Source organism: Pseudochaenichthys georgianus, chromosome 20, assembly GCF_902827115.2.
Source record: "Pseudochaenichthys georgianus chromosome 20, fPseGeo1.2, whole genome shotgun sequence".
Classification (NCBI taxonomy): domain Eukaryota; kingdom Metazoa; phylum Chordata; class Actinopteri; order Perciformes; family Channichthyidae; genus Pseudochaenichthys; species Pseudochaenichthys georgianus.
The window spans coordinates 5,253,091-5,279,036 of record NC_047522.1 but is presented as its reverse complement, the minus strand read 5'-3'; the positions used below and the strand labels follow the sequence as shown (position 1 = coordinate 5,279,036).

The following is a 25,946-nucleotide window of genomic DNA, read 5'->3' as shown; positions in this document are numbered from 1 at the left end:
AAGTGACAGACAAAGCTGCTCAAATGTGACAGTAAACCGCAAGCATAAATAATCATCAATTTGCCCCATTTAATAACATGTTGGTGACAAGATGATGAGGTGTTGCCAGATGTGTTCATAACAGAACAGACAGAGCATTCTTACGGGAGAAAAATATCATGCATAGCCCACAGATCCACCAGACAGCACAACATCCACAAGAATAACGTTTGCCAAGAACGTCTTGAGGCATGTTTGCTAGAAAATTGTAGCCTGTCTGAATTTTAAAGTGTTACTTCACTGAAATGTAACAATAACTTGATGGTAAGCTACGATTTCAATATCAATAACATTAACTTTGTAGGTAAATTGATTAATTGTTCAATTATCCTTTGTTTTTAGTCAGAAACATGAAATATATTATATAAATGTTTGTTTTTTTGTGACTTCAATTTACTTTTTTTTGTGTTAACTCATAATGGATGATTATTGATCTACATCCAGTAACACCCACACGGTAGATAAGACTATAACTCTGATTATAAATGCTTCTGACTTTGGTTAACTCGTTGAAGGGTCTACCCGATTATCTCTCCTTCCTCTGGACGTTTACTGAAGATCACATCGATTTGACTTTCACAGAGTGTTATCAAATCTAATAACATGCTTAGTTGATTCTCCAACCACCATTTGACAGTTCGGTCAAAAGCAATTAACGTCAAAAGAGATCAGACTCTTTACCACAAATAGCTACCTAGCACTTTTAAGGCTGTGAAGATGATGCCAATGGAATAAAAGCAGTGTGTGAGAGAAGCTGAAAAGGTAAAAGTAGAAGTAAACAAAACGGGGAGCTGAAGGAGTGATGGGGGGATTCAGAAGAGCCAGTGACAGCAGCATGTTGCAGGTTAAATAAAAAAGGATTTACAACAAAAGGAACATGAGTCTTCGTTTTGGAATTTTCAGATTTCAAAGACATGAATCTAGGACATTTCTTCATAATTAAAAATAAGGGAATTGTCACAACATTTCTTGATAATGAACATAAGGAAATTAATCAAGAAATGTCTAAATAATTAAACTACATGTTTTAGAGTTGTATTGTTTCTATTCTTAGCTCTACTCACTTTGGCTACTGGAACGGTTGAGGCGGTGCATAGCAGCGGTCTCCGGCTCCCGGTAAGGGAACTTTAGAGTCGTGTCCAGACTCCTGAAACCTTCTCTCAACGAGTGGTGTTTGTAGTACTCTATCAGCTCCTGGAAACACACACAAACACACATCAAATTAGTAAGCAAATTAATAGATATGCTGGCATTTGACTTTACTGAATGTACATGTTCCTTGAAATAAGATAAATTAGCCATGTTCATGTTTTTCAGCTCTCATGACGGAAACGTTCAGAACATTTACATGTCAAATAATGAAGAGTCTGCTTGAAAAAATGAAAACATGATACTGTCTAATGTTAGGAAAGCTGATTGAATTAATATACCACTTCATCTGACAGACATTTAGATGTTCTTTCTATTCTATAAAATGCAGTGAAATTATGTTAGCGAAATATTAAAAAGTATTTTTTCCAAACATTACACTCCAAAATGTATTAACAAATCTCAGGTTCAGAGAACACATTGCTGATTTGAAGAAAACCTTTCCAATATGCTCTTGACTTATCTATAATGCTGGAGCCCTGGGGCCGGTATAAACACATCTCTAATCATGGCTATTTTTGTGCACACTGCTAAAATAAAATTCAGGTTTTGACACGTCATTAAGCGAACATGATGATTTATTTATGAATTGCAGTGGTGGAATTAAAAAGAAAAGAGGCTGAAAGACTCACCAATATGCTCTTGAACTTCTTGTTCTCTGCGATGTAGAAGCAGAAGTCCTTGGTCAGGATTTTTATGTGCTTCACGTCGCTGTTGTACCTGTGGGCCATTGAATAAGTTATGAGTCTAATTTCCGTCTCTGATCACAGCCATCGATCGGTGGCTGGCCCCTGGCCCCTGTGGAGCAGGGCCGTCGCTGCAGGGTCCCAAAGGTCTGTGACATGTGAATGATGGCTATTTAGGAGAAAATGTGCACACATGTGTGTTTCTGCTCCCACACACCCACACGCTTGTGTTGGCATTAACAGGGTGGCTGATGGGGCTTGTGGTCAGGGTGGGCAGAACTCTATCTGACATTCACAGATATTAATCAGCTGCTAAAGGGACTAATGCAGCAGTTAGCTTGTTCCCAATTATCACATTTATAATAATATATGTGATTTTTATAGCGCTTTTCCTAATTTTCAAAAAGCTTACATGTAACCTTTTAAAAATATACTCAAACTTATGTGCATTTAATTTCTTTAAAAAAAGACATGGTATTGTATTAAAGTGTTAGAAATGTGCTTACTGAGATGCCTTCCCAACATTTAAGGAACATTTCAATACCAATCTGATATCTGTCTGTTAAATCTGAATCTACAGCCTCTGCTGATTAGCCTAGCTTAGATAAATGAGTGGTGACAGGGTCTTGTTATAAACTGTATAAGTGCTTGACTATTTTTATACCTTTGGAGAAAGTGTTTCTTGTTTGCTGTGCAAAATACATAATTTTACATATTCAATGTTTGCACTCTTTGAAATAAACAAAATACCTTTTAGACAAAGTCAAGCTAGCTTTTGCCTGCTGTTTGCTATGCTAAGCTAAATTAAGCTAACCGTGTTCTGGCTTTAAATGGTGGACATAACATGAGTGGTAACAAATGTTACTCTCTTCAATTCAGCATATTCATGTTGATTCCCACAACTTATAACATTTCCTTGATCTATAACACAACACTATGGCTTACAAAATCTCAAACCAGTTTTCAATGGCAAAACAACATTTTATGTAATAAATACAATGCAACTTAGGTCTGATTTCAAGATTGAATTTTTCTTTCAAGATTTAAAAAGCTATAAAAACACTCATGTGCATGGCAGGAACTACCCAGGAAGCAGCCTTCATGCCTTGGAAATACAGTAAGTTAAAATGCTAGATCTTAATCTGAACAGAACGGGGGTCTCTTGGCTCTTTGGACACATCATAAAAAATTCTCTGCCAGCTCTACTCCGAGAAACCGAGATGGCCATTTCCATTTGTGGCTAATGCTTTTTGAAAGTCGTTCCCACAACGGAAGCTTCTCTTTCCACTCTGCTTCTGTCTTTCAGAGGGATGTTTTAATAACCTTGAACAGTCTTACAGCTGTTCAGACAACCCTTCTGTGTGCACACGAGCAATTAAGACTTCAGTGCACGAGAACTTGAAGGGAACTGAAAGCGATACTTTCCAGGGAAGAAAAGGATGCCAAAAGAAGTTGAATGAATTTAAAGGAATGTCTCCGTAGCCCATGGAGAGGAGTGCTGGTGTGCTTTCACTGCCTACAATTTACACTGAGATGAGATACAATGGTAGGCTCGAGTCACTTAGCATCCCAACCTTCTGAAATGTGCTGGGTTAATTTATCACTACCAAGATTTTAATAAAAAACACATATGATTGTTTTCGTGGGTTCATGATAAATACTGCTACAGTACATGTGCCTTTATCTGCTCTGTTTGCTCAGGTTCACACACATCATTGTGGTTAACCACAGTCTCAAAGCACATTCACTCAAATCTTGTGGTAAAGCCAGGAGGTCAATACTGTGGTTTGGCTTAAGTCTAGCAGCCGCAGGCATGCAGAACAAACATGTTAAAGTGAACTCATAAAATCTAAGGACTGTTGAAAGCTGGACCCAGGACGAGCTTTTAATTATCACTCAATAAAAAGTAACATGTCAAATATTCATTCTGTTGTCACCACATACACCATTTTACGAATAAAGTAGTGCTCTTTAAATGTAATCTGTGATTGATGATACAAATGTATTATCATTATATTTCATTTAAACCAATGAAATCCATCAATCCAGGTGTAATCGGAGCATATGATGTTTCTTAATTGACTTTATAGAAATATGAGACTTACTTTATACTGATGGCGTACTCTGTGAATTCTCTGCTGCGATGGCGGACCAAGTAGGTGCTGTTGACCCTGTGAAGGAGTTCTTCTCCTGCCTGAAGCCGCTCCATGGGCCCTGCAAACCTGCAACGCAAGAGCCAAAAGAAAACAATGAAAACGCTGTCTACGTATCATTCACCTTTGAGAACTTTCAGACTGCAGCTGTTTTGTGAACATACCAAGCTTGAGACGAGTAATCGACAGGCTTCGGGACCTGTAGCAAAAAGCAGAAGTGGAGATGTGTTGTTGTTATTTTCAATAACTTACACTCATCCACACTCAATAAAAGTACACCACTGCAGTAAAGTACTTGGCGCCAGGTCTACAAAATGTTTTCATGCTGATGTTTTGCTCTTATATAAAACAGGTGCTTTAACAACCCCAATAACAAATCGTAATGCGCTCCTTATCTTTACAAAAGTGTAGACATGGTGATTTGTTATCTAGATTCTACCTCATATTCCTGAAGCAGCTGGACATAGTGTGAATTTCATTTTTTCAAATGCAACATGAAAATCCAGGAGATTTATGAAAGGAGGAACAAAAACAAGCAATAAGTCAGTGAAGACAAAACACGCCATTATTTCTCCCTTTCAGTTTTTCAGTTACGTTTGCACAACATAAAGTATTGCGTTATCCTTCTAGGAAATTGCTCTTGTTCTTATTGATAAAGTGAATTCGACAGTAAACTACATTTATCTCATAAGACAACACAATGGGCTGTTTTTCTTCTCATGCCAGGTTAAATACTTTACCTCGCCCCACAAATCCCAAACCATCCTCTCGCCACCGCACGACAAGGAAATACATGTAGCAAACACAAGTTTCTACAACAGGCCCTCATGTAGTTCTAGAAGGAAATGCTGCTTACACATGGGCAAGGCTTCACAGCGTCGCTTGGAAAGAAGCCAACCTCTTTCGTCGCCAGGATTTTGCCCTGAAACCACAGAGATAATTGCGTTACGTACATCTGGCTGACTCTGTCTCCATTATTCAGAAACAATTAGCTTGCAACACCGAGCAGTGTAAATGTACAGCCTAGTTAACTATTGTGGAAAGAATGGCTGACAGGAAGAAGGAAAGAGGAGGGTTCCTTATTCCTCCCATGGTGATGACTCGTTTTACTCTGTGCCTTGATTTATAAACACCGAGGAGAACTCAGTCTGTATAAATAGGGAGGCTGTAGTGGGTTTCCTCTGACGCTGTGGTTAATGAAGCTGCTTGTGTCCTGTGCACCGACACAACATTTGATTCGTATGTGACAAACATCCAGTCATGGATACCATAGCTGTAAGAATGTGATGCTTAAAAGTCTAGCAAATTAAGAATGTGTGCATATGCATTCTGCTGCTATCTACAGATGCACAATAACCTGCAGCATGCAACCACTTTGAATGGTCTCGAATCACTTTGTACAATACATGAGTAAGGATATTGAATGCAATGCAAACTTTAGATGTGTAAATAAGCATGATGTAAGATGTTTTTGTTTTTATCTCCTTACATAATTCGAGTTGTGCATGTCATAAACCACACCTGCAAATTGCAGCAGTGTCCTGCATTCATCTGAATCTAAATCCATTTGTATGATATGGTTTAAAAACTAAACATTTTACAAGAGACCTACTGTATATCGCATCACCACTCGGCCCTTGCTGCTATTTGTGCCAATCTCTTTCTGTTTTATTATTGAGAATTTTTTATTTTCTTACATTTTCATTTAGAAATGCTATTTTAATTTACATGACACTCTCCCAATGTTAAGTCTAAGGGCTGAGTAGTTTTTGTAAGGCCTTTATGTATTTGTAGCCAGTTGTACTCTCTTGACATTTGTATTTTTAACATGTTTTTATGTATGTACTATGTAGTTTGCAGATCTGTAACCACAGAAACAGCTGGAGCACTAATATGCGGTACACAAGCTGCCTGTTTAACTGTCAGACTTAATAATGTCATGTGAGGTTATTAAGGGGACATACAGTAGGCCTCACCCAGGGGTGTGTTTTCAGACAAAGCCACTTCCAGCTCAGCCCTTTTCACTGGTTTTGTGGTCGTCTCCTGTCACATTTGATCAGTCTTTGTGGAAAGCCTTGCTTTCTACTGCCTCCTTGCTAACAGTGTGATAGTGATTAGAGCTGGTTACACTGACAGAGTAAACAGATGGTTGCTGCTGAATGAAATGAAATTACAGTGATCGATTTTATATTTCCACGCATCCCAAGAAGAAGCGAAACGATTATGGTCTGCTGGCTATGAAGGTGATGGATATTGAATTTTTTCTTTAGCTGCCTCCAGTTAAGCGTTTATGCAGGGTTAATTGAAATCTGTTTTGTATTAAGTACTATGAGATGTGTTGGTTTCCTCATTACATGTCTGATTATAATAATAGTACAGTAGTTAATGTCAATACAATGCCCTTTTCAGGCCTCAGTTAAAATCCCAATTTTATCATTATGACCGCTTTGATTCTGCCACTGAAACACACACTTCTACACAAAAACGCATCTCATTTCCAGTGTGGCTCAGTATAACTTCCTCGTAACAAGTGCTCTGCTGTGTGTGTAATTGTCTGTGGGTGTTAACATGTAAAAACTGCAAAACACAGCTGGAATGCTACAGTATTCACAGTTATAACATGTCCTAAATGAACGTATCTTTAATTTACAAGACACATTAATGACACATTTTGAAAAAGAGGACCATACCAGATGTGAGTTATAGCAAAATATGACTTACTGATTCCCCTTGTTACAGAATATGATGGTAGGAATAAGTTAAGATTTATATACAGCAGGTCAGTTTTTTTGTGTTGTTAAATATGTGATTAATTGATCGTGTGAACACTGACCTGCCACCATGGGCTATGGAGGTCGGCGCAGATTAATTCGATGATGTCACCCGTCTGGATGCTGAGTGCCGGACCAGATGTTGGGCTCGGCACCCCAAAGTAGTTGCTGATCACCAGCATCTTGGGCAAACCTGCAAGAAAGATGCAGTCGGTTTCTGCATACTGTTTGCAAAAACAAATCTACCTCTGCAAATCAACCTTCCCTAAACATGTATTTACCAAATCAAACAAAATACATTCTATTTTAAAGAGAAAATGTGTTTACAATGTTTTTTTGTCTTGTGAACTAATTAAATGTCTTAGAGGTGGTAATAGTTTTATACGGAATACTTTATAGTTTTTTTATGATCTAATGAATATCTTGAAATAAGGTGAATTTAGTATATAACTAAGTATATAGTATATCATATATAGTGTATTTAGTATATAACTAAAAGCCAACATTTGAATTAACAAACTATTTTCGTGTGATGACAGTTTAAGTAAATGTCCTTTTTATAAAAACGACCTGTATATATCTGAGTAGAGGAGGACAAATGTAAGTCTCTTCACTTTGAATGCCTGGCTGCATGAGACCATATACACCTGTGTGAATATGCAACAATGACCTCAGGCCAAAAAGGGCATGTTTGCTATTCTCAAAGTGTGTCTTTGCTCTACTAAACTATTCATGGCCCCGTTATAGGTGGTAATGAGAGGGAGTATACATATGTACACACACACACAAACACACCCCTTGTCACCAGTGCACTGCCCTTGCAAATCATTTGGACCCATTATCATATTACTGATAAGCAACAGTGCACGGCATGCATGGCTGGTTATCAGGCTCGCAGATAAAAGATAAGCAACAGTGAGTGGACGCTGTTTACTGCGGGACAATGTATTGAGAATTGGGGGAAATGTATCAAATAAATGTTTTTCCATGTGATGTATGTATGTAACAAAAACTTGTTGAATTTATTAATTTAGTTGTCACCATTTCTATCCATTCAAGCTCATAGTATGCATCACTTTTCCTCACCAGCTATATATTCTAATGCAAATACTAAATGAAGCACTCGGGCTGTTATATATCACATAGTAAGGGTTAGCACTGGCACTTAAATAAGTGCTTTTTAATAATACTGAACTTGTTTGTTGAAATAACCTCAGTCAGCACTATTTGATTTAGCAAAATGGCCAACTTTGATCCTATTATTCACTGAGAAATCACTGAAACATGTCAGTTAAAAAGCACCCTCCTATGTTAAACAAATCAACAGTCCATATTTCACATGCTTAAATGCAATGTTTTGCGATAGTGTTGTGCAGGAATACAATACGGAAAAAAAATATTCAAGTGAGAGCATGAAGAAAAGGAGAAAATAAAAGAGACATCAACAACATTGTATTGAAAGCTAATACATCTATATCAGGCTTTCAGGGTCTGTTCCAGAGCAGCAGCACTGGGGCTGGCAGCATGACATGAATAGGACTTCTAAAGACACAGGGCCGTGGAAAATTGAGTCTTGGGGCCTGAATTGCATTCCTATCCACACAAGGACAAGCAAAGTGTTAGCGCCCCTTTGAAAACAGACAAAGAGAGCAGCGTCGAAATATTATGAAACGCCGAGGGCCAGGGCAATCAAACGCCTATTGATTTTAATGCGTCTTCAGTCAGAAATGATTTTCTGCAGCATAATGGATGGAGGGGTGGGAAAATGAGTGTTGAAGCCAGGTTTGTGAGAGATTAAAGGCCCTCTGTGAGGTGGAAACACACACACACATCTGTGCACACACAGCTCAAAGGATGCTGCATGTTATTCACATTCTACTGGAGGAAGATAGAGAAACAGAAAGCCGCAGGAGGGAGGCATAACATAACAATAGCTATATTTACTGTACACACTTGCTATTTTATGCATTCTATTTTTGGTTTTATTTAACTTAAACTGTTTACACGAGCATTTCGCACTCAGATTGAGTCTCAGCTGCAATGATAAAATGAGGAAGTAGCCACGGGCTCCCTTCCTCCCGCTGAGCCTGGTTACCTCTGATACCAGGAAAAACAATTATATGACACCATGCCAGTAGCAATTCATGCAAAACTGCCAGGTTGCTGACACACAACCTGAGAGAAGGAAGTATTGCATTTCTACTGGTTGATTGTATTTCTACTGGTTCAGCGTGTTTCCACTGTACTGTATGTGTGGGTAGTGAAACCCAGAAAGGGAACAAGTGTGTGCACAACCATGGTTAATACGGAATCTAATTACCAGAAGAACAAGAGAATTTGATTTGATAGCAATTGTGTGCCTCTCTCGATATCATTATAATAAAAATGTCTTTGTGTTTTGGGTTTATTATTTCAAATGTGAAAAAGTCACCTGTGGCTCTATGTGTGAGGGGCATTTTAACTATTTACTTACATCTTTTACACTTAATTTTTACAATTAATCAGAAAAATAAGCATCAGATGAATCTAAAATTAAATTAAAGATTTGCAGCCATAAAAGGGGTAATATCTTAAAGTACGATCATTTTAAATAAAGCTATATTGATAGCAGTCCGAAGTGAGAGCCATCCAGGAAAAATGTAATCATTTTTATGAGGAGGTCAATTGATGTTTTCAGAGCTGATATCAGCGGAAACTTGCAGCATGCTGATATTTCGTATTAGCACATGTCAATAGTGGCCTGGCATACATTTCAAAATCTGGATTTGTTTTCTGTCTGTGCACATAAACATTGTCAGTGGACCAAGAGGAAGCTGAGTGTGAGGTGGATTGATATATGGTGTAGTGTTCTGGATTCTCACCTGGATCTCTATCTTTGCTCTGAAAAAATACACAAAGAAAGTTACACACTGAGACAGGAACACATGGACATTCAGACTGAAAAGTTGTTGTTTTTTTCTACTGATCACAGGTTCATTCTCTCCACACATAAGCACGGTGAAAGTATATTCAAACATCTCACGTCATCCAAAGTCAGTGCAACATGCATCCCATCATACCACCTACTGAATCAATGATTAGCTCCACTCAGTGAGTTGAATATGTTCAGACACACAGCCTAATGCTACCAATACCTCCATCTACTGATGCACACACACAATTAATATTTCAACCCAGTCTGCTATCTACTCTAAACAGGCCACATGAGGCAGTTCTGATATACTTACCTATTTAAACCCAGACCACATGCACTGAAGCCGCAGGCAAAGAACTGTGATGCAGTGGGGGCAATCCGGATATATTCCAGATGATTACTTTTTCATATTTTGGTGATGGTCTAGCTGGCATGTAGCAAGTTAATTTCTCCAGTTACAAATAGTACTTATGCTTTACCATTAAGAATGACAGTAAAACATGCTGTATTCATGTGTATTTTTGTGTATTGCAACATGTTTTTGCGATTTAAAATTTGTGTTGAGCATTTTTTGTGCACAATCTTAATAAAAAGTACACAAAAATGCACTTAAACAATAAGGACGTGTCAATTTCACTCCAGTTTTGTGTCTTCGTTGATGATATTGGATCATTGTTGGCTAAAACCGCATGTGCATGTTAGATTTGTATGCATAATTGTTGTAAGCCCACTCTAATTTCATGCCCGAGCATTGTAGCAGAAAAGCACACTTTTGATTGAAAAAAACAGCAGAGGCAACTCAGGGTAAATCTGCAAAAACATCTCGTGTCTGGTGTCAGGAAGGCTGCAGCGAGTAAAGTCAATTGGAGTCTCCTTGGCAAATAGCTGCAGGAGAGAGCAGTCTTCAAAGTGCAGCAGAGCTTTGGAGAGGAGGTGAACGGCAGACAGTACACACACACACACACACACACACACACACACACACACACACACACACACACACACACACACACACACACACACACACACACACACACACACACACACACACACACACACACACACACACACACACACACACACACACACACACACACACACACACACACACACACACACACACACACACACACACACACACACACACACACACAGCAGCTCACCTGAGTTCTGACGGAGCCGGGATCTGAAAGAAGTTTGATAACAGGCATAGTGAATGACGGGTTAGCAGGTGCACGCAAACACTTGCACATACTCGTCGGTACAAGGCAACACTCCCTCATTAGTGGAGGAGGTGGACGCTCGTGTCTGACCGGGGTTCGCTTGTTTTGCTGCGCTGCCTCTACCTGACAGCTAGGATAGAGGAGGTAACGAGGCAGTGGGGTGGAGAGGAGGGGGGAGGCAGACCTGAGGTTTTTGCTCCACCAGTTTCTTTCATTGGCTCCCTGAGGGACAGGTTACACCCCCTGTACACACACAGACGCACACACACACACACACACACACACACACACACACACACACACACACACACACACACACACACACACACACACACACACACACACACACACACACACACACACACACACACACACACACACACACACACACACACACACACACACACACACACACACACACACACACACACACACACACACACACACACACACACACACACACACACACACACACAAGAGTACTCCTGTACCTGTACAAACAGCGCAGTTGCATAAACACACAAATACCTTCACACTTACACACACACACCCTAGCTGGCAGAAAGCCACACATGTATGCACTGTACATGCACTGCCTAAACACACACACACACACACACACACACACACACACACACACACACACACACACACACACACACACACACACACACACACACACACACACACACACACACACACACACACACACACACACACACACACACACACACACACACACACACACACACACACACACACACACACACACACACACACACACACAAACATCTCTCAGTAGGCCTGTTGTTCCTTATGTGAACCATGACCTGTTACGCAAACACCTCACAGCTGATAACAGAGATAAATTGAAGTAAACAATGGCTTATCTATGACACATAAACCACAAACACACACCTGACTAGTCGCACGCACGCACGCACTCGCACGCACGCACGCACACACACACACACACACCTGTCTACTGTGTTGCTGTGAGTGTGTGCTTGTGCAGCCCTGCATGTGTGCTATATCTGTACACACTGACATTAAGTCGGCTTTCTGAGCATTTGAGGGAAAAAGTTAATTATTCTGGTCAAATGGACATCAGACAAAGTTGCTGCAAAAAAAAATCTTACTATTTTTGTAACTGGGTAGACGTTCTTGTACTTTTAGGACTTCTTAAAGTTATTTTCCTTTAGTATGCTGCTAAAGCACTGGTCCTCCTCGGCCTTGCACATTTCACTGCACCAGCCTCAGAGGGTGGGTTCTGAGTGGAGTAATGAGAGGGGGAATTCAAACCGACACCCCAGTCTTCACCGGCTCTCTGGCCGCCGGTGTTGCCCAGATCTACTCAGGTACCCAGCGTGCCCAGGTGGGACTGGCCGCGGCGTTATTGCCTCTGCGACCTGCTAGCAGCGTGACAGATGCCGGGGCCAAACGGATTTGGCAGTGTGCCAAGGGGAATACGGACAAACACGACATTGTGACATGCGGGGTTGTATCAGTAAAACCTGCTCGCTTTACTGTGCAGAGTTTTAGAGCCACTAGAACACAAGCATGCACTTTTAAGACCTGAAAGAGTTTTCACAAACTAAAAGTGTGAATCTAGTTTTTTCTCTTCATGCATTCTCTCACACATTCGCAGAGGACATGCTAAGCTAGTTTCTGAAGGCCTTCCTTTCATTCCACATGTACTGAAGTTTTCCCGCTATTTCTCTCAGAGCTGTCAGGGCTTCTGCTCAGGGAGCTGAGTGACAGATGCACAACAGGGGCATAATAAAAAAGTCAGGAGTTTCATAAAACTCCTCAGTAAAAGTACTACTAAGCTGTGGGGAGCGGTGCAATGATACACAGTGGCATTGCCTTTAAGGTGCTCTGAAGTGTCATAACCACCCAGCGAAGCCAGGGAGCTCTTGAACGAATATCTGCAATATTGATCTACAACTCGATGACCTTGGTTGGTGGAAATAAAGACACCTAAAACTTCTGGTTTATTAAGAGCAACCCTAATACCAACAGTTCCACTTTTCAGAACATATCTCTGTATGTTAGCTAATTTTCTCAACTAACCAGTAATACGTATTTTAACAGGTTGTATGTGTTCTCTGTCAATATGGTTTTATTACAACATTAAAAGTGCATTTATGTTCATGTATTAGTATGTATGAGTAATTCAAGTGCTGTCATTTTGTTCTTGATAAAATGTTACCTGATGAATAATCACACTCTAGATCAGGGGTGTCAAACTCAATTTCATCGCGGGCCACATTCGCATAAAGGTTGTAACTATATAAATATATAATATATATATATAAAATAATGTATTATATTACATTATTGCCTCTGAATTGGATTATTATGGGATAGGATAATAACTTAGTAATTAACTACGTCTGAAAACAGAAGTCCAGGGCAAATAATTGCAAGTCTCTTCAGTGCGCATGCCACAAAACGAGATGCATTGTGGGACATATCGTTTATGGGCAACGTGCTTCTGTAAAGTGGCATGTAACCGTATAATAAACGTATTATATTCTATGAAAGCTCTTGCGGGGCCACATAAAATGAAGTCGCGGGCCGGATTTGGCCCCCGGGCCTTGAGTTTGAGACCCCTGCCCTAGATGTTCCTGATATGAGGTTGTGCAATAAAGTCATAGAGTTGTATTTGCATGTGTGAAGCAGGAGTGTGTTACCTGTTTTTCCACAGCTGCCAAAGCGGCCCAGGCATTCTTTATGGGCACCTAAACCGCACTTGGAGCACAGGTAGCCCTGGTTAAAGATGCCCCTGCAGACAGACGAACAGGACAAGTTTACTTTAATTGCTCCAGGCTGTTCTACCTCAGCAGTACTAGGATATCAGCCAGAAGTTTAGAAAAAAAACCATTGAAACAGGTGTGGTAAGGGAAGCTCTCTCCAATGACTTTCACTTTACACTATAAAAAAGATCAACATGCATCAGCTCCTACTTGAAAGAAGATACTGACACTTGTTGTGTAAATGATATGTGCACACACAAGCAGCAGTGTTATGTTTCCATTCACAGGCTTTAAAGGGGCCCCATTCTGCTCATGTTCAGGTTCATATTCGTATGTTGTGTCTCTTCTGTGACATGTTTACATAGTTTAATGTTCAAAAAGCTCTTTATGTGTCTCTCCTGTGCACCTCTTTTCACCCTCTGTCTGAAACCAGAGCCCAGTGTGCTCTGATGGGTTAGCTCTGTTGTGATTGGTCAACCACTTGAGATGTCCCGCCCCTTAGATTATCACGTGCAATATGTTGGATCTCAAGCCGATAGAAGCGTGAGTGTAACATGACATAGTGTGAAGTTTCATGCATGGGGGTGAGGGTGAAATATGCACATTTAAACCCTAACCCATTTGAAATCATATAAAAGGAAATATGTTTAAGACTTTCCTTTCAAATGTAAACTTCTACAAGGTTCATGTTTTCTTATTGTCCTTCAAATCACCTCAGCAAATCATGTGCTCTTGTATTTCTTATCATACTGAGTACTAGTATAGTACACAAGATGTCTGATATGAGCTGTTGCTTTTATAAAATAATATCTAACACTTCTTAAAATCAAATAATCGCACTTGGCTTGATAGATTATGATTCATGAAGTCATTAGATATTTGATACCTGTTAGATATGAGGTTACATTTCTATTGTCAAGTGAATCCATTGTTATTCAAAAGGCACTTCAAACAAAGGCACAATAGGTCCAATAAATCCTTGTAACACTTCAAATAAAAGACACGTGGCACTTCACATGCCGATTGAGACTTCCCTGCATTATTCTTGTTTTTTCTTCACACTTTATCCTCAGTAAATGTTGGTGAGTTCAGTGTGTGGCTCTCAATAGTCACAGTGCAATAATCCTGTCCCCTACCCATCCATTGCCTTGAGGAAGTGCTGGAGTGTGACAGACACGTCTCTTCCGGTAGGTGAAACCGCTCAATCGTTCTCGCGGTGAGACCATGGACGCGGACCTCTGGGTGCCGATACCATTCAGCGAATTCAAAGGAAACTTTGCGTAACTAAGGCACATGTGCAGAGGAAGAGAGGAGAAGAAGGAAAGTGACGAATAGATTGTAAGGCTGCACCGGAGAGGGAGAGGAGGTGGAGGTCTTTCAAAGGAGTCCCGAGAGACAGAAGGGAAGGGGTCTCGTCGCCGGCCTTTATGTTTGACGATAGCTTTGAAGGAGTGATGGGCTGCTTCCACTGTGTGTGTTTGTGCATGTGTGTGAACAGCAACTGGCCTCTTACCTCAGCAGCATGTGGCAAGAGTTGCAGGAGGTGATCCTTTCAAAGGTGTGCATGTTGAACTCGTGGAGGTTGTTTGTGGCGTTCTCTGGGCGAATGTTGGATCTAAACAAGACATAACACACAACAAACATTAGGTATTGATTGGTTACGATCTAAGATTGTATTTGCTGAAGAATATTCCAATTAAGGAGGTTATTATGTTAGATGTTTTGTATTAACGCATATTTAGAACTCTCATAAATATGTACGTATCCTATGCCGGACAACCTAGCCTCTACACTCTATAAAATGCATGTTTGTGCATATCTGTATTCAGACCTATAGGTCCTATGCATGTGTGTTTGTAATGTTAATCTTAATCTTAAAACAAAACGCACAATTTAATTTCAGCAAGTCATCGGATGTATTCTATTTATTTATATTTACGTTTGGAGTAAAGAAACACTGATAATGTCTTACAAATGCTCTCATTTTAATAAATTGTGACTTTTTGACGCAATATTCTTGAATTATTGGAAATGTTTGGATCACACATTTCAGAGAAAATCCTACACAGCCACCCCTGGACTCTCAATCTACACATCTTCTAAAAGGAATAATTTTAGATTAGTTTTATAATGGATAACACAGCAACAGAGTTTTGATGTATTAATGGAGTCACACTATTGTGCACCTTGCTGTATTTGCATTCTCCAAGTTTTTATATATATATATATATATATATATATATATATATATATATATACCACTTTTCAGACTGACTTCCAGAAAAATCACCTTGCATGAAGTTGAAGTTTAGTTGAGATAAATCGTATGTGACATGCTAATGAAGTTCAAGCAGTGAATCTTCCCCCAAAATGCTCTTGTTTATGAATCGAGGTGTGTTCCTCTGACACCGGGATGTGAGAGCGATGTGTCGAGAAGAGTTGCATTCACAATGTCAAAAGATCCGGGGGAAAAACAATAAACAAAGCTTTCAAAAGACTAAACGTTTCTTCCGTTTGAAATGCAGTGTCAACCAAAATGGCCAGTGTTGGAATGTCTTAAACGCACCACTGAGTTTAAATGTAGTCTCTGCTCATGTAACTGTCTTACCGTGATGAGACTAAGACTTGCGGAATGAAATAAAAGGATGACATTTGGGCTTGATAATTATAACCAGCATTTCAAACTCTGTAGTAGGAGTCCCAGATTAACCCAATGAATGAAGGGAAATACGTTTCTGTGTTTGTTTCCTAATGTTTATTACCAACTGCTTTGTTCTTTGATGAAAATGTGAATATTAAAAGGAAACAAAACCCCCCAAAAAGGGCCACTTATAACTGCAGGAAACACTGATACGCGTCTTTGAAGTGGGAAGGAGACAATTGCAAATAGACAGGCAAGGTCTTCCTGACGCGAATATAGAAGTATTCTTGGCCCCTTGGGATATGGATGCATTTATGTGTGTGTGTGTGTGAGAAAGGAAAGACAAATAGAGTTTGCCTGTAGCACAATTCCCTGTTTGTTTCCAATTGAAGAGGTCTGTCTTTTCGGTGTTTTCATTGTTATAATAGATAGACATGATGACACAAGCTTTATATGCACAGGTGCTACTTGTCAACTCAAAATTAACATGTTTTGGGAAGATTGGTAAAAATGTTGTCAAAGAAGAAAGAGAGATCTCCTCTGTACTGAGACGTATCCATATTGAACGGAAGATTGTTATCAACTAGACATTTTATATTTCTGACAAGAAAGAAGGTCAATGTCATCAAGTAATAACACCTAAATATATTGGATAGTGTGCTATAGGATAAACATCGTGACTCACTTTTCTTGACTTTCAGAGTATGACCGCCTTCTTCCAGTTTCACTCTTTCTGAAGCGTTTAAATATGCACGATGCAACTTTGTCGGACCGCTGAGAGTTAGCCGCTTCGGTTTGAAGGACTTTAAAACCCAGAAATACAAAATGACTTCATTTTCAGTCTTCTTCTTACTTTCAAGGATGGGCTGCTCACTCACGGCTGTTCAAAAACCAGTTTCTACTTTCTGTATTTGTCTACCGAACATTTGTCATGCAGTAAAACAGGTGGCATGTGAGCGAAAACAACCGTTCACAGATCAGCTGTTGAGCATCGCTGTGGGAGAGTGTGATCGTCTGGCAACGCCTTTCTATTCTCGCAGCTCGTTAATTTAGCTCCAAAAGTTAATCAACCAAAGCAGCTGTTTTCACATCACACCACGCTACATCTTCCCAATCCTCTTCCATCCGCCTGTTGCTTTCCTTTGCCACTTAAAAATGATATTTCACAGATTTTCTTTCTCAGTTCTTAACTAAACTGATGCTAATGGAAATGTATTCAAGCATCTAACAACAGGTATCGTATGCCTCGCTGACAGAGATGCAGAACAAGCGGGGGGATGGTGGTTTATCACTGGGTTTTAAAACATGTGTATGCAGTTCACTGTTATTATTGCCGTCCATGTTAAATACAATGCATAGGATGTGTTTCTCTCTAATGAGTGCTTTCTTAAAAGAAAAGTCTGTTACTTTGCAATAAAATACTCTTGCCTGCATTTCCAATAACAACACTATCTTTTGTGACACACTATCTGGTGAACTCACACATCCTCAAACCTCACACCTTCAGTTTGTTAAATATGCTTTCTGTTCAAATGCAGTCTTTGAGACTGAACCAGTGTAACCCTGACAACACACCGCCATGACATCATCTGGGTTATGTTTTTAAACCTTACCAAGAGATTTCACAGCTCCTAATGGACCTGTTGTACTGGGCATGTAGGATTCTGCGTCGCTGTGCAATATGTCTAGTTTTTTCTGGTGCCAATTCCATCAGACAGATTCCTCCACTTATTGTAGCTTGATTTCATGGTTCTTAGCTCCTTAGGCACAGGTGCTCCTGATCACTGATTGGCTCCTCCTTTCGTCAGGTGCTGCTGTCCTTCTTGATTCTCCATACATAAGGAAGGCTGAAGGAGAGAGAATCTGGCTGCCTCTCTGTTGATGCGGTCAGACGCTACAGCACTCAGTTGTCCTTTTTGAGTTTGCTCTTTATTTATATTAGTATATTTTGAGGTTCTGGGATCTGGTAGAGTTAACTAAGGCTTTCTGTCTTAGTTTAGTTCTATGTATTGGCCTTTTAGTTTAGGGGAAGGTCAGGGTCTGACCGCCCCTGGTGTGGCTGGCCCGGACTTCCCTCATTTATCTTTTGTTGTTTTTGGCCAGTCCTCCAGACTCGTGTAGTTTGGTTTAAAAGTAGTTGTAAAAGTATCTCTGGTTTGGCGTCTCAAATGTCACAAACTGAGCCACAACATGTTTATTTTGTCTCGTGGCTGTAACCAAGCAAGCAATGCCTAATCTTTACACATCTCCCTGTGGTTTAGATACTCTTCTGTTTTCACACTATGTCCAGTGTCATTTAAATTGTGTTTAAGACTTCAGTTGAAATTCAAATCTAGATACCTTTTCCTGAAGTTATTGTATACCCCATTCAACTTGTCTGGCCTGTATGTGTCGAAACTGTGAAAGACAGAGGTGGGTACATTTAAAAGATGACTATTTTTTGGCTCCAGAAGTGAAATACTATAGTTCTCTCTTGGTACTGGTTTCAGTTCAGTTGAACTAGATTCCTGTTCAGGATGTGGACTGTTTTTGGCAGTTTAACTACATCTGATGATCCATTCAAGTGTCTAACCAATAGAGTGAAAAGCACTAAATATTATTAAAATACTGCGAAATTAACTTTTGTGTGCATTTTCAGTCAGCTTCTGCTTTTGAAAGTTAGTGACTAAAAGACGAGATTATAAGTCGCACACCGTGTCGCGTGGCTCACAAATCATCAAGTAGCCAAACTTGAATAACAGGACAAACGGCGTGAGTTTTTTGATGCTGTGACAAAATGCAGCGGGGACAAAGACTCACACACTTCTGTGATGCAAATACACACACTCGCAGAAAAAACAAACTCACATGGCCATGCCAAACTGTTCCAGCCACTTCTTCTTCAGCTCTTTGGTCTTGAAGAAGAATTCAAAGCCGCTCTGGCCCTGGTTGTGAGTGAGGTAGAAGCCGTAGGACCACTGCAACAGGAAAGAAAAAACACGCATGTTTCAGACAGAAAACGAGACAACGGCAAATAAATAAATTGAGGGGTTTCAAGTGAAAGACAAACGGAGCAGAAGGGGGCAGGAGCTGAAGGAGACGGGATGCAGGGAGACAGATGGAGACAAAGAGATTTGAAATGAAAGATGGATGCCTCTGGGAGAGCAAACACAAAAGCTGAAGGGTGGCAGCACTGACAGATAGAGACGAGAGAAGAAGAAGACGAGCATAATGGAGACAGGGAAGAGTGTGAGGTAGCCATGTCACTGCTGGGCATCAGACAGCATGCACGTACCCAAGTAGTGCGAGTGGGCCTGTAATCGGCCGTCATTACCCACTTCAAAGGCTAAATATGAGTCTATTAGCTTCTGTGTCAACACATGCCTCGGCTCTTCAGATGGCATCGCTAAACAGATGCTTGTGTGATGCACTTTTTATGGCTCCTATGTGGGGTTTTGAACTTCTAGCACTCATATCTGAAGGCGAAAAAACATGCCAAGCTCTCAGTGCTGTCAGGCAAGCGCAGAGGCTCATCCATTCAATTGAGAGCAAAGAGAAAAGGAAAGCATCGCTCTGCAGAGGCATTCCCAGCGGACACCAAGACTTGCGCTGGCAAATATATCTCGAGCAACCAATTTGTAACAGAAGGTAGAGGAGTTTGGACTTTTTGTTTGCTTGGTATCGCCTTAGAAATGTAAAAGGATCATACTTCCAGACTGATAATGAAAGTAATTCCTTTGATTTTCCTAAAATACCCTTTTTGAAGTGTTTTACAGTAGGTCAATCTGCCAGTGAACAATAAACCTGTTTGGCCACTCAGGGGGCAGCGGAAACATGCATATAACGTTCACATATTATCACCTATTAAGTAAATAAAGTATTTTTAACAGCTGGAAATGTTGTCCTTAGTCTATTGTATGCGCAACACTTTTTGAACTGCTGTGTACATCATTCTAGAAACGATTGGACTTGGAGGTTATTTGGTGTTCCCTCCAGATGCATGTACATGTGATTATTTTTGCTGCTTTCTTCAGACAGCTACGGTCATCTTTGGCAATTCCACAATAAAGGAAACTGCATCATGTCAGAGGTAAATGATACTGATAGAGCGGGGGTTTCAATAAAAAAATAACGTTATACTCCCATATGGGTCTTAGCCTACTAATGTCTGCTATTTACAACATCATTATTCCCCCAGTCATTGTTTCCTGGCACGCCTTAGATATCATTCCTCATTATGACTGGCAATAATTTTTGCCACTTGGCACTTAGTATTCTGTGTGTGTGTGTGTGTGTGTGTGTGTGTGTGTGTGTGTGTGTGTGTGTGTGTGTGTGTGTGTGTGTGTGTGTGTGTGTGTGTGTGTGTGTGTGTGTGTGTGTGTGTGTGTGCGACTGCGACTAGTCAGGCCCAACGCGAGGTTTCATGATAGGACCATCTGGGAGGAGGCAGGCTGTTCTAGTCTGACACTTTCAGTATTACGTCGCTGGTGAATGAACAAGACAATGTACAACATGTGCTGGAACAAGCATGTATCAAATTAAAAATTAAATTGAATCTTTTCTGGTGATTATTTTCTTGTTTGTGTTATGAGCTGCAAAGATTCAGCATGTAGTTCATTCTAGCAGCAAATGAAAGCAGTGGGGCGTAGTAGATGTTGGTACAGGTGCTTATAAAATACAGTCATTTTGACAACATTTTATAAACCGCCGTTTATCTAATAAATTGTTATGGCTGCTCATTATGCTGGAGTAGCACTGTTAATTGGTTTGTCAGCAGTCCAACGTGGTTCCTGAGCTTTGCTGACTCAGTCATAAAAAGGCAATAATGGACTCAACAGTGCAAGACTTCCCTCCATTATGGCTTTAGGTGTAATGCTTGTTTTGTTCTTTCTATTATACAGAATGTTAGAAAGTATGTTCTGCTACTTTCTTTTACTTTTACGTGCTCAATATCAGAGTAACAGTGAACGCAGAATATACTCGCTACATTGATTGAGCCTTGGGTGAGATGAAATGTAATCAAAAGCTTTTTAGCTGTTATAAATCACTGTACATCACTGCTAAAATGAGAAATACGGTATTTTCCTTTATATATCATTGTATATCAGAATAACACCCAATAAACTAAAGCGTTCTTATTCTACAAACACAATACATTAAGACCTGTGCTTCACACTTTCCTATATGAATTGTTAACTGTAAAAATAAACCCTTCGGCTGCCAGAAATACTGGGACATTTTGTCGTTGGATTATTTAATACCATCTGTGCGTTCCAATAGCCATACTAGCAAACTATTTAGTATGCCAGACAAAGATTGGGTAAGGCCCAATACCTACAGTAGTATGCCAAAAATACAAGGATGTTCTCCGACATTGCAGTACATACCTTTTTGAAACAGCTGCAGTACATACTAAAACAATCTGTGATTTGGAACATGGCCCAGCTTTAATAGCTGAAAGTCCTGTCTTAAGGGTTCAGCAAAACAAGGAAGGAGACAAAATGGGTGTAGCTTTTGTGCAAATAAATGAAAAACTACCAACAAATGGTGTCTGCTAGCCTGGAAGACATTTTCCTTTCCATTTTAATTCAGTTTTGGATTTAATTGAGGCTAATATTGGTGCATGTCTGAGCTAAACATCCTCCCTGAGGCCTCTCCAAATAAGGACTAGAGTTACTCTCAGAAAGGCATGAGTTGCTGCCAAGAAAAAGCTGAACATTTGCCATAAAAACGATCTAATGTGTTTGAGAAACACTGCTCATAGTTAAGTTGATTCTTCCAGTGAATATTTCAGACATTCACACAGGTGCAACCACTAAAATACATTAGTGTGGCTGCAATCAATGGCTTACATCGGTGCTAAATAATACAGAGCCATGAAGACTCTTTGTTACCCAGGAGACAGAGCCATCATTAATCGGGTTGGTTACACCTGTGATTAAAAGTGTCTGTGAAAGTGAACAAATATGTGTTAACAGCTTCATTGTCACCAATAATAAGTATTCTTATTAGGTACAAATGTCGACTGTAGCAACTATGAATGACTTGCCACACCCCACTCTTTGGATGGGGAGACTAGTCACAATCTTGTCTAAATTTGAACCATATCCGTGTGTGTGCAGACCTTGCGGTTCTCCTTGTCCGATGTAGGGTTGTTGGTGATCTTGAAGAGGTGCAGGTCAATCACTTCTTTCATCTCGTAGTTGTCACCTCGCCGCTTGCAAACGATCACCGCCGCGTCAAACAGAAAGATGTGCCTGCGGATCAAAGAGAATGACGTCGAAGTTTATTCATGTTTTTCTGCCCAGTGCATTTTGGGAAAAAAGTGATATCTCAATAATAATAATTATAACTAACTATTCTCTGGTTCATATTTGAGGAATTCTTAAAGGTGCCCTATTGTGCTCATATAGGTATTGAGTGTCTCTACTGTGACATGTTTCCATGCTTTAATGTTCAAAAAGCTCTTTATTTTTCTAATACTGCCTGTTGACCTCTTTTCACCCTCTGTCTGAAACCAGAGCTCAGTCTGCTCTGATTGGTTAGCTAGCCCGCTCTGTTAGTATTGGTCACCGCTTAAAGATGTACCGGCCCTTAGCCTATCACTTACAATGTGTTGGAGTGCTAGCCAATAGAAGCGCAAATGTTGTGTAGCGATGTCACGGAAGTAAACAAAGGACTACAATAAAAGGCATTTCAGGTAAGAAAGTGCCTCTGAAGGAAACTTTGGGATGTAGCCTTTGCAGACCATTTACATGCACAACAACCTATATAACACACTACAGGAAAGTGAAACGTATATGTATCACACCTTATACGCCTATTTGTCTGGAACTCTGCATGGTTGTAACTATATAACCTTGATGTTCACTTACTGGATTTTGTTTCTAAAAGGACTTTGGCTTTAAAGCAATACATACTCTGGCAGTTTTCCAAACACAGCACCTGATCTGGTTAACCTGCAGTCAGTCAGTCAGCGTTTCAGTCAACCAGCATGTCAGCCTCACATCTCACCTGTCCTGTTTGGCTCGTTTGTCCACCGAGGCCACCCGTACCTCCCCGTCACCTTTGGGTCTCCCATAGTTACTCAAAGTCTGATTCTACGGAAAGAGAGACAAATGGATGGGGAAGGCAATTTCCAATGAAAAGCTCAGAGAAAATTAGATCAGCATTTCATTATTTGGAAGGAACAGGTGGCTTACCAGGTTTTCGATGGATTTCTGGTACTGATCTATTTCTCGCAGTGTCTCATTGTCTCGCTTGACTTCGTTGACGTACTGAGCCAAGTCCTGTAGACAAGTAATCATTAAATCCTTTTTCCTTTCACAATTTTCCCCATTATGTGCTAAGGTCTTCTTTCTTTTTGAGCTCTCGTTTTCAAAAGTGACTATTGCTGATGTACACTCCAATTAGACACTCGATATGACATTGGGAACAAAAGTGTTACAAAAAGAGCAGGACTTGCTTCACGTGGTATACTCGTTTCTTTACGTAAGGAGATTCAATGAACTGTAGTATCTTGTCGATTATTTTCCGGACATACTGTAATAAGGTTATTTTGTTAAAGAGACAGAACCCTTCCAAGGCCTATAAACAAATATTCCTCTCATCAAAAGCAACATTTCAATCAAATCTATACATAACAGGACGCCTAACCCAGACAATCCTAAGGCATTTAGGGGAATACAACATGAATTAGGAAATCTAACTGGTTCGTTTTTAAGGGGTTACTGTTACTTATGCTTGTACATGTAAGTTATGCCTCGTGGGATAAGAGTGTGTGTAAGTAAAATACTAGGATCAAACTGATGTTGTACCTTCATAGCATCCAATGCCGTGCGCAGATTGGTCTTGTCGGAGGAATCATGAGTGTGTTTCATCAGCTCCTATTGGACAGAAACAAATCAATAAACACAGAATTGAGTTAAGCAAGTTTTAAATGATGAGAACTATTTAACTTTGTATTGTAAAACTGATTCAAAATAATAACAACTAAAGTTTGATTATACACTCAAAGTTGGCAATGAAAGGAAGAAAGCTAGGTTGTAAATCATAGAAAAACTTGAGAACCTAAAGCTTCCGCTCGAGATGTGAATACGAAAAGTATCGAAGGACATTGGTTGCCGAATAGCGACAGCGCCTCATCCAGGGTTCGATTCTGGCCTTGGGACCTTTGTTGCCTCTCTTCCTCTCCCCATTTCTCAGTCAAACAATGGCGAAAATGCCGAAAAAATAATCTTAGAAGTAAGAAATGAAAAGGATTATTGCCAGAAGAATTCTGTCCTGAAATAAATCAGATATTGTGTGTGTGTGCACTCATCTGTTCCAGGTGTGTGTGGGCAAGTGTCTATCTGAAATTGCTTGCCAGTGCCTGACTGCAGCGTAAACAAGACATCTAGACCTCAGCAGTGGAGGATAAGGAAGGATGCCATGCATGTCCTTCATACAGGCCCATACAAACTGTATACACACACACACACACACACACACACACACACACACACACACACACACACACACACACACACACACACACACACACACACACACACACACACACACACACACACACACACACACACACACACACACACACACACACACACACACACACACACACACACACACACACACACACACACACACACACACACACTGAGCCGCTAAGGGAGATATATGTGTCTGCTTGCCACTGCTCAAATCCCTGGTGTCAGTCAAGCTCAACCTGGGCATTATTATCACTAGCAAGGCGACAGAGTCCTATTTATCAAGCCCTGCTCCCACCTCCACACATCCTCAGAGATAGGGGGAAGGGAGTGGTCCCACTGATAGCCGGTACCAAACATGATGGAGTCATTGAGGGAAACGTGTTCAGGGGGGAAGAGAAATGATGAGCGGATGCAGTGAGAAAGAAAGAGAAAAGAACTGGTGAGCGAGACATGTGTTGTTCAGATTCTGGCTGTCACCGTGTGGGAGAGTAACCAGCGGAGGTTTTATTTCATGTAGCTGGCTGTTACCCCGCCGTTCAGCAGGGGACCCGGCACACACGCTGTTACTGTGTTGCTACAGGGTTTTTTCCTTTTGATGGGACAAGCAAACATGACACATCACAAGGTTTCAGGGAGTCTGATTTAAGGCTTTTTATTAAAAACCCTGAGGGAATCATCTCTGACTAAACAGGACAAATAGAATAGGATCCATTTAAAGGCATAGATTGGTGTATTTGATTATTCTCGATTAATTTCAGTGTGGACATGGCAGATTTGCTGTTTATTATAGGTAATGCCAAATGTTAAAAGATATACAGCAGCGAAAACCAAACTTGCATGTGAAAATAAATCTTAGAAATATTTTTTTATGTAGTAAACAACTGAATACCTAATTGCAAAAAAGTAGCTACTAATGAAAACTCATTGACATTTTTTAACCCACATAATGAAAATGTATTTTTTATCATTAAATTATAGGAATAGGCCGTGCTCACACACACATGTGTATTGTGACAAATACACACTATTTACTCAGAGTAACTTTAAACTGGGCTATGTTAAAGATGCATATCATGATTTAAAACAATAATAAAAACCACAAAAGAATATTTAACGTAGTCAAAATGTATCATGGAAGAAAAG

The 25,946-nt window shown here is 40.1% G+C and overlaps 1 protein-coding gene across 2 annotated transcripts in view; it reads right to left on the bottom strand.

Moving 5' to 3' along the window:
* Positions 1-25,946, bottom strand: part of LOC117465544 (guanine nucleotide exchange factor VAV3) — an 82,458-nt gene that overhangs the window by 8,085 nt on the left and 48,427 nt on the right. For both annotated transcript variants that reach the window (XM_034108404.2, XM_034108406.2), the window contains exons 11-25: positions 24,132-24,200; positions 23,517-23,603; positions 23,329-23,414; positions 22,439-22,571; positions 19,183-19,292; positions 15,208-15,309; positions 13,632-13,723; positions 10,876-10,898; positions 9,660-9,678; positions 6,861-6,991; positions 4,884-4,949; positions 4,192-4,226; positions 3,980-4,096; positions 1,821-1,908; positions 1,104-1,233 (exon numbers count right to left, since the gene is read on the bottom strand). In XM_034108404.2, coding sequence (XP_033964295.1) covers positions 1,104-1,233; positions 1,821-1,908; positions 3,980-4,096; positions 4,192-4,226; positions 4,884-4,949; positions 6,861-6,991; positions 9,660-9,678; positions 10,876-10,898; positions 13,632-13,723; positions 15,208-15,309; positions 19,183-19,292; positions 22,439-22,571; positions 23,329-23,414; positions 23,517-23,603; positions 24,132-24,200 — 1,288 coding nt within the window. The remainder of the gene's footprint in view (positions 1-1,103; positions 1,234-1,820; positions 1,909-3,979; positions 4,097-4,191; positions 4,227-4,883; positions 4,950-6,860; positions 6,992-9,659; positions 9,679-10,875; positions 10,899-13,631; positions 13,724-15,207; positions 15,310-19,182; positions 19,293-22,438; positions 22,572-23,328; positions 23,415-23,516; positions 23,604-24,131; positions 24,201-25,946) is intronic.